Source organism: Lissotriton vulgaris, chromosome 4_1 (genome assembly GCF_964263255.1).
Source record: "Lissotriton vulgaris chromosome 4_1, aLisVul1.2, whole genome shotgun sequence".
In the NCBI taxonomy this organism is placed as follows: Eukaryota; Metazoa; Chordata; class Amphibia; order Caudata; family Salamandridae; genus Lissotriton; species Lissotriton vulgaris.
The window spans coordinates 1,718,639,003-1,718,649,572 of NC_141691.1; the positions used below are offsets into that span (position 1 = coordinate 1,718,639,003).

Consider the following 10,570-nt stretch of genomic DNA (forward strand, 5'->3'; position numbering starts at 1 on the left):
ACAAACAGTCTCTAATAAAAAAAGCAAACTTGACACTTTCTGAACATAGTGCAAAAAATAGTGAAAATACTACTGTTGCACTAGGAACCCTTGACAATGTTGGGAATAAAGTACTTCAACCAAACAGACCAACTGTAAGTTTACCTCTGGGACGAAAAAGAAAAGCAAATAAAGCGAGTTTACTTTCTATGGACGCTTTAGCAACTCAAAGTAAGGTGACTAATAGCAATACTAGTAAGGAAACTCATTTGCTACAAACAAGTACTTCTATTCTGGAGACAAATAAACACTGTCAAATCAACTTTGATTACTTTAGCCTTTCAGAACATAGTCTGAAAAAAAGGAAAAATAAAAGTGATGCACAAGGAGCCATTGACAATCTTGGAAATAAAGGTGTTGAAAAAAACCCACCAAATGTAATGTTAACGGTGGGAGAAAAACGCAAAGGTAATAAACAAATCCATTTAATTATTAATAAATTCCATCGTGAAATATTGCATGGACCAGAGTATGTTTGTACTATTTGCAACCAGTTGTGGCATAAACAAACAATTAAAAATACTCGCACTGTTTGTGAAACAGAAATGTTTCAAAGGTGTAACATTAGTAGCAAGAAAACAAATTTAATTTGTATGACTTGCTATGCTTACATCAGAAAAGATAAAATACCACCATGTTCAGTCCTAAATGGCATGTCATTTCCAAATGTACCAATTGAATTAGAATTATACGATTTAGAAGAAAGATTAGTTTCTCCTAGGATACCTTTTTTACAAATTCGTAGTTTACCACGCGGATTTCAAAAATCATTATCAGGTGCTGTTGTTAATGTACCTGCAGATGTAATGACAACAGTTACAATTTTACCAAGGCAAATGAATGATGCCATGACCATCCCAGTAAAATTAAAAAGGAAACTAATGTATAGATCGCACACGCATTATGAAAATATTCGCCCAAACACCGTTAAAAAGGCAGCTACATGGCTAGCAACCAATAGTGTCATGTTTAATGAATATGGTGTGACAATTAACCCTGAATGGCAGTATATACCTCCAGAAATCAACAATGTAAATGATAATTCCGACACAAGCTATTCTTCAGATACATCTGAGAACATGGAAGCTGGAAATTTAGATACTATGTTAACAAATGAAACAATTACCTCAAATAGGGTAAATGTTTTAAGTTTAGCTCCAGCTGAATATAATACACCAAGAGGTTTATATGAGGATAAAGATTCAGAATTTTTGGCTTTCCCTACAATTTATTGTGGAGAACGAAGGCCAAACAATAAGGAAAGACATATACCGGTACATTATAGTACTATTTGCCAATGGGAATTAAGAAGTCATGATAGAAGAGTAGCTAAAAGTATGACTAATGTTTTCTTTAAACTTAAAAAATTACATATTAAGCAAATTCAAGGGAAAATTAATATTTCGATACGGAAAAAATATACAGATGGTAAGAATATTACTGCTAAAGATATAAAATATAATATTGAAAATTTGTTCCAGTTTAATGAAGGTTATAAAGTTTTGAAAACTATACGCAGTTCACCTCCTTATTGGGAAAGTTGTAAAAGAGATCTTTTTGCTATGATAAGACAACTTGGAATACCAACTTTTTTCTTGACTTTATCTGCTGCTGAAACAAAATGGCACCATTTAATAAATATATTATTGAGAGTTAAAAACTTAAATGAATGCACAGAAGAGGAATTCAATAACATGTCTTGGGAAACTAAATGTCGATTAATACAAGAAGATCCTATTACATGTGCTAGACAGTTTGACTATCAAGTGAGGAAATTGTTTAATTGTGTTTTGATGAACGGGACAAATCCAATTGGGGAAATAGTTGACTACTTTTACAGAGTAGAATTCCAACAGAGAGGTTCTCCACATATACATGCATTACTATGGGTAAAAAATGCACCCCTCTATGGTGTGTCGCCATTAGAAGATGTCAATGATTTTATTGAGCAATATATTCAATGTAATAAGTCACATGACACTGTTTTACAGCCTTTAATAAATTTACAAAGGCATGGGCACACTAAAAATTGCCGCCGGAAAGAAAAAAGAACATGTAAATATCAATACCCAAAATATCCTATGTCAAAAACTCTCATATTAGAGCCATTGACACTTGAAGGCACAGATAGGCAATGGAAAGATAATCTAAAACGTATCCATGAAGCTATGAATAATGCTACTTTTAGCACACTTTCTTTTGATGATTTCTTAGGTGTTATTAAGATGGATAATAAAGAATATATCACTTCGATACAAACTAGTTTAGAAAAGCCAACAATTTTTTTAAAAAGAACACCAGATGAATGCTTCATTAATAACTACAATAGTACGATTTTAAAAGCTTGGCGAGCAAACATAGACTTGCAGTTTGTACTAGATGCTTATGCTTGTGCAGTCTATATTATTTCATATATCAGCAAATCGCAAAGAGGAATTAGCAAACTTATTGCACAAGCTGCTAAAGAAGTGAAAAACAATAGTAATGTCAAAGAACAACTTAAACACATAGGGAACAAATTCCTCATTTGCACAGAAATTAGTGCTCAAGAAGCAGCATATCTCATTCTTCAGATACCATTACGGAAAAGTTCACGGGCATTTGTATTTATTAATACTAGCCCTCCAGAAAAAAGAACTTATTTAATGCGCGATATGGAAACTATTAATTCATTGCCAGAAAATTCGACTGACATTCAATGTGAAAATATTATTGCTAAGTACTGCAAGAGACCCAAAACATTAGAAATGTGTACTTTAGCTGATTATGCCTCAAATTTTAATTACTCCAGCAAAAAAAAATATACCAGAGAAATAAATGACTCGGAAGATTTACTTGCTGAAAGAAACTTTTACAGCTCAGATGAGGAAGAAATTGAAATAGAATGTACTGAGGAGGATGTAGGTATGCAGAATATAAATAGCAAGTATGCTTTAAGTAAGCGCAAACGGAGAAAAATTATACGCTTTTGCAGATTTAACAAAGACAAAGAGCCAGAAGAATATTATAGAGAACTATTAATGTTGCACTATCCATAAAGAGAAGAACATAACATTATCGCTAACAAGGATACTTACTTTGAAAGGTATCTACTAGTAAAAAAGGTAGTTGATTCACAAGTTAAAATATATAACCATAATCACGGTGAAGTTAGAAATATTACGAATGAAGAGTGGAATGAAAATATTATATCCCCTCCTCTATCACCTCAATTAATACCAACAGAAAATGTATGTGATGAAGGGAATAATAAAGAAACTCAACATCTATATGATTTGTCATTAGATTTAGGAATTAGAACAATAACTGAAGAAACAAGCTTAACTAACTCCATTCTACCTGATGATAAATACCAACAGATAATGCACAACTTAACTGCTCAACAACTCAATTTTGTTTACCATCACTTGAATTTGTTAAAAACGAAAAGTACTCCATGCTATACTTTCTGCACTGGAGGGGCTGGTGTTGGTAAAAGCTTTCTAATAACTGCACTACATCAAACATTACTACGCTACTATAATACAAAGGCAGGTGAAAATCCTGATAATATACATGTCTTACTTACTGCTCCAACAGGCAAAGCAGCACATAATATTCAAGGGCAAACATTGCATAGTACTTTCAAAATTCCAGTCTCACAAAGTTTTGATTATAAACCACTAAGTCATGAAAATAGAACTTCACTTCAAATGCAAATGATGCATGTTAAAGTTCTGATTATAGATGAAATTTCGATGGTGGGTCAAAAAATGTTTAATTTTATACATAACAGACTACAAGAAATAAAGTCGTCAAATGAACCATTTGGAGGACTTTCTATTATAGCTATTGGTGACTTCTACCAATTGAAACCTGTTTGTGACAGATACATTTTTCAGGATTCTAATAATTTGTATGGCCCTTTAAGTATTAATTTATGGAAAGAACATTTTAAACTCTTTGAATTAACGAAGATTATGCGTCAAAAAGAAGATCTACAATTTGCAGAACTACTAAACAGATTAAGAGAAGGGAAGCATACTAAAGAAGATATTCTAATAATTAAGCAAAGAGAAATGCCACCTGATGAGAGTCTCTTAGAAACAATCCCATACATTATGTCTACAAATGTTGAAGTTAATGAAATTAACAGAATTGTTTTGGATAAACATAGCAAGGATTATCCAGTGTATATAACAGTAGCTAACGATACCGTGAGTTCAGATGTTTCCGAAAATGTCAAAAAAACTATACTAAAGCAATTGCCTAAGGATCCAACAAAAACTATGGGACTTGCACATACATTACACATTGCTTTACAGCTCCGTTATGATTTAACTTGCAATGTGGATGTAAATGATGGTTTAACAAATGGCGCAACTGGTATAGTCCAATTTGTTGACATTATTAACAATACTCCATTTCTAGTCTGGGTATCATTTGACAATATTAGTGTTGGGCAAAAAGCAAGGCAAGAATATAAGCATTTATATCATTCACAAATAGAAAAGTCATGGACACCAATACATGCTATAGCTAGACATTTTCAATACACTAAGAAATTTATTACTGTTATACGCAAACAATTTCCTTTACGACAAGCATCAGCACGTACTATACATCGCACACAAGGGGACACTATAGAGCCACTTTATATACACTTTAATAACAGCAAAATTCATCATTTACATTATGTTGCTATAAGCAGAGCTAAATGTATACAGAACATATACGTGAAGAATTTTGATGATACTAAAATTCTAATACACCCAAAAGTTAATGAGGAAATGGAAAGATTAAGGACCGAAATGCAACTTGAAATCACAATCCCACAATTAGATACATACAAAACACATTTCAATATTATAACACACAATATACGATCACTTCAGAAGCATTTCACATCAATGATAGCTGATAGTAACATAATGCAAGCAGACATTATTTGCTTAACTGAGATCAACACAACAAGGAACTCAACTGCAAATGATTTTAATGTAGAACAATATGATCACATGATATTTGATAAATTTCATACATGCAACACTAACCATGGGATGATACTCTACTACAAGAAAGAGCTTAGGATATTACCTATTTATGAAACACACCAAGGGATAGACATTTTACATTTTACATTACAGATTCAGTACACAGATTACCTTATTATTATAGTCTACAAACCACCACAGAAACTTATTACAGATCTTTTAGAAATTATTACCAGTATCACTAATTTTTACCCAGCACACAAATTCATCATTATGGGAGATTTCAATGTGGATGTCTCTCAAAGCAATTCACAAACTAACAAACTCATTGGGTTCTTTGAGAGTAAGTTGCAATGTACACAACTTATAGATACTTACACAACAGACTACCAATCTATCTTAGATCATATATATACCAATTACATACTTCAAAGTTATGGTATATTAGAATGCTATTACAGTGATCATAAAGCACTATGGATTTGTATTTAACATTTGTTGTAACCTATATTTCTATTTCAGATGTTGACTATTGAAGAAATCGCTAACATTACCACAAATGACAACAAGCCGTATGAAAAACCCATAAGAGTTAATGTGATCAAGTGCTCAAGCAAAACTAATTACAAAAACGCAAAACAAGAAAATAAAGTACTTTTTCATTTCGCTCTGGCAGACAAAACTGGAACAATCAAAGCTACGTGCTACCAGGAAAGTTTATATCAGCAGACACAAAAAACTTGTGGACTACTTATACGCAATTTTATAATTAAAAACAACACAATTCTGATTACTAAGCAAACAAAAGTAACAACATTTCCAGCAATGACTATAACTCAAGCACTAATTCAAGAAGCGGAAAACATTTTGCAGCCTCCTGCACCATCTGCTTCGCCAATAAAAGAAATAAAGCGGGCATCTTTGAGAAGTCTTATGACAGTGTGTGGGACCATTTCAGAAGTAAGTTGTGGTGATTTATACTGTTGGTCTCGCTGCTTGAGTTGTCCGTTTGTGTGTGTGGTGTTGTCTATGCCATTGACAATATTTATTTTCCCTTTATCAGTGTGTGTGTCTTTGTGTGTATGTGTACTATTTGATGCTTAGATGTTCTTTCATTTAGAGTGGCTGCAGTTCTGTGTGTGGTCTCTGTAACACATTACATATGGTGGTATGTTTCTGAGGGGTTCTATCCATCATAAATGATCTGTACAGCAGCCAAATAAGAACAATTAACAATGTGTAAATAGGTGAGCTAAAGCTACACTGCATTTCTAAAAGTAAAGTTGATAGGTGTTTAAAGAAGAGCGCCAAACTGAGACATCAGAGTTCAAGATTTTTTAACATACTTGGGAACAACACCGTACATTGGAAAAGAGCAATTGCCCTTAATAATTATGTCTTCAATGCTTGGACAATTATTACGTATTACTTCTGTGCTTTTACATTTTTAACACTATTATTTCTTTTTAGGAAGAGGAAAGTAAACTTGTACTCATTAATGGACAAAATACGGCAATAAAATCTATTACATTAAAAGATGCCACTGATGACATAAAAGTCACATTATGGAGAGAGGCTACTGAATTCTCAATAAACATTGGAGAATATGTCATGTTAACTCATGTCACAGTACATGAATTTAATGGACAGAAAATATTGAACACGACAAGGCACAGCAAATTAAAAGTAAGGAACACACGCTCTCTCACGCACCCCTTACTCTATCACTTCAACAGACACACACTCACGCTCTCTCTACAACACTCTCTCCACTCTCTCTCTAAAACAGCCTCTCTCTAAAAAGAGCCTATCTCTACAACACCCTCTCTCTACAACACCCTCTCTCTACAACACCCTCTCTCTACAACACCCTCTCTCTACAACACCCTCTCTCTACAACACGCTCTCTCTACAACACGCTCTCTCATCAACACCCTCTCTCATCAACACCCTCTCTCTACAACACGCTCTCTCTACAACACACTCTCTCTACAACACGCTCTCTCTACAACACGCTCTCTCTACAACACGCTCTCTCATCAACACCCTCTCTCTACAACACGCTCTCTCTACAACACCCTCTCTCTACAACACCCTCTCTCTACAACACCCTCTCTCTACAACACGCTCTCTCTACAACACCCTCTCTCATCAACACCCTCTCTCATCAACACCCTCTCTCTAGAACACCCTCTCTCTACAACACCCTCTCTCTACAACACACTCTCTCTACAACACACTCTCTCTACAACACACTCTCTCTACAACACACTCTCTCTACAACACGCTCTCTCATCAACACGCTCTCTCATCAACACCCTCTCTCTACAACATGCTCTCTCTACAACACGCTCTCTCTACAACACGCTCTCTCTACAACACGCTCTCTCTACAACACGCTCTCTCTACAACACGCTCTCTCTACAACACGCTCTCTCTACAACACGCTCTCTCTACAACACGCTCTCTCTACAACACGCTCTCTCTACAACACGCTTTCTCTACAACACGCTTTCTCTACAACACGCTTTCTCTACAACACGCTCTCTCTACAACACGCTCTCTCTACAACACGCTCTCTCTACAACACGCTCTCTCTACAACACGCTCTCTCTACAACACGCTCTCTCTACAACTGCCTCGCTCTACAACTGCCTCTCTCTACAACTGCCTCTCTCTACAACTGCCTCTCTCTACAACTGCCTCTCTCTACAACTGCCTCTCTCTACAGCAGCCTCTCTGTACAGCAGACTCTCTGTACAGCAGCCTCTCTGTACAGCAGCCTCTCTCTACAGCAGCCTCTCTGTACAGCAGCCTCTCTCTACAGCAGCCTCTCTCTACAGCAGCCTCTCTCTACATCTGCCTCTCTCTACAACTGCCTCTCTACAGCAGCCTCTCTCTCCAACTGCCTCTCTCTACAACTGCCTCTCTCTACAACTGCCTCTCTCTACAACTGCCTCTGTACAACACTCTCTCTGAGACACACTGTAACATTTTTGGGGAAAAAAAAATAACTATGTTTTTATTTACTACAACAGGTAACAACACCACCACAAGATAATATTGACGTCGAAATATATGGCGTGGAAAGCACAAACGGAGATTGGAGCACCTTAACAACAAAAATAACCAACACAGATATTTATCAATCGATGGATGTACAAAATCAAACACTTATACAATGGTTTATGTTGGACGAAGAGGTGGATGACATTGGTGAAGCACTACTTCATTATTTGCCTCAAACATGTGAGGTTATATTTTGCAATGGCAAAATTACTAAAATTGTTAAAGAAAAGTCGGAGGAAGATTTAAGTGATTAAGTAAAAATCCTCACAATTACAATTTTTTGACAAAGTAAAATAAATAATTATTGATTTGTGTTTACTGAAAATAAATATAATATTTTGAACATATCCAGTAGCATGGTCATTTTCGTTCTGGGTGGGTATATTTTTTTCAAACAATGTTCAATGTGCCAATACTACATACAGAACAATAGCTGTTGCTGTTACATTTTTAAAAAGACAATAACTATACAAGAGTGATGCTGTGTGGTTGCTCAATAGTACTGTGGGGGGGGCAGAGTGATAATGTGGTGTTGCTGCGTGTTGCATTGGTGGTGCTCAGTGATGCTGTTGTTGTCAGAAGTGCTACTGTTGTGGGCCTGAGTTATGCTGTGGTGGTAATAAGTTAACACCAACACAGCACCACTCATCAACAACGCAGCACCACTCATCATCACAAATGCATTAATCAGCACCACACTAGCATCACTCACCAACACACCAGCATCACTCTCCACCACCACAACAGCATCATTCACCATCAACAAACTATCACTCTACAACGACACAGCACCACTCATAACCACAACACCATTATTCAGCAGACAAACGTCACACAAACAGAACATGTACGCTTTCACCAGGCAGACACAACAACAGCTATCAATGCACGCTTTCAATAGGCATACACCCACACTGCACACTCAACACCTCACCCTCACTCATCCTCACTCACCCTCACTCACCCTCAACACCTCACCCTCAACACCTCACCCTCACTCACCGTCAACACACTATCACACTACAACCACACACAAACACTTACCACCACAGCAACACTTCACTCACCCTCAACACCTCCCCCTCAACCCCTCACTCACCCTCACTCTCACTCATCCTCAATCACACTCAACACCTCACCCTCACTCACCCTCAACGCCTCACCCTCACTCACCCTCAACGCCTCACCCACACTCACCCTCAGCCCCTCACCCTCAGCCTCAACACCTCACCCTCACTCACCCTCAACACCTCACCCTCACTCACCCTCAACACCTCACCCTCAACACATCACTCACCCTCACTCTCACTCATCCTCAATCACCCTCAACACCTCACCCTCAATCACCCTCAACGCCTCACCCACACTCACCCTCAGCCCCTCACCCTCAGCCTCAACACCTCACCCTCACTCACCCTCAACACCTCACCCTCACTCACCCTCAACACCTCACCCTCAACACATCACTCACCCTCACTCTCACTCATCCTCAATCACCCTCAACACCTCACCCTCAACACCTCACTCACCCTCAGCCCCTCACCCTCACTCACCCTCAACTCCTCAACCTCACTCACCCTCAACACCTCACCCTCACTCATCCTCACTCACCCTCACTCACCCTCAACACCTAAACTTCAACACCTCACCCTCACCCTCACTCACCCTCATACTCACTCACCCTCAACACACTATCACACTACAACCACACACAAACACTTACCACCACAGCACCACTTCACTCACCCTCAACACCTCCCCCTCAACCCCTCACTCACCCTCACTCTCACTCATCCTCAATCACACTCAACACCTCACCCTCACTCACCCTCAACGCCTCACCCTCACTCACCCTCAACGCCTCACCCACACTCACCCTCAGCCCCTCACCCTCAGCCTCAACACCTCACCCTCACTCACCCTCAACACCTCACCCTCACTCACCCTCAACACCTCACCCTCAACACATCACTCACCCTCACTCTCACTCATCCTCAATCACCCTCAACACCTCACCCTCAACACCTCACTCACCCTCAGCCCCTCACCCTCACTCACCCTCAACTCCTCACCCTCACTCACCCTCAACACCTCACCCTCACTCATCCTCACTCACCCTCAACACCTCACCCTCAACACCTCACCCTCACCCTCACTCACCCTCACCCTCACTCACCCTCATACTCACTCACCCTCAACACACTATCACACTACAACCACACACAAACACTTACCACCACAGCACCACTTCACTCACCCTCAACACCTCCCCCTCAACACCTCACTCACCCTCACTCTCACTCATCCTCAATCACCCTCAACACCTCACCCTCACTCACCCTCAACGCCTCACCCTCACTCACCCTCAACGCCTCACCCTCACTCACCCTCAACGCCTCACTCACCCTCAGACCCTCACCCTCACTCACCCTCAACGCCTCACCCTGACTCACCCTCAACCTCACTCACCCTCAACCCCTCACCCTCAC

The 10,570-nt window shown here is 38.8% G+C and overlaps 1 protein-coding gene across 1 annotated transcript; it reads left to right on the top strand.

Moving 5' to 3' along the window:
• The first annotated feature begins 2,693 nt into the window (after window positions 1-2,693).
• LOC147724445 (uncharacterized) lies at window positions 2,694-8,338 on the top strand. Its single transcript, XM_086918049.1, has 4 exons — window positions 2,694-2,939; window positions 5,535-5,972; window positions 6,483-6,698; window positions 8,051-8,338. The coding sequence occupies exons 1-4, from the start codon at window positions 2,694-2,696 to the stop codon at window positions 8,333-8,335; spliced, it is 1,185 nt and encodes a 394-aa protein (XP_086774175.1). The 3' UTR covers window positions 8,336-8,338.
• Window positions 8,339-10,570: the final 2,232 nt, after the last annotated feature.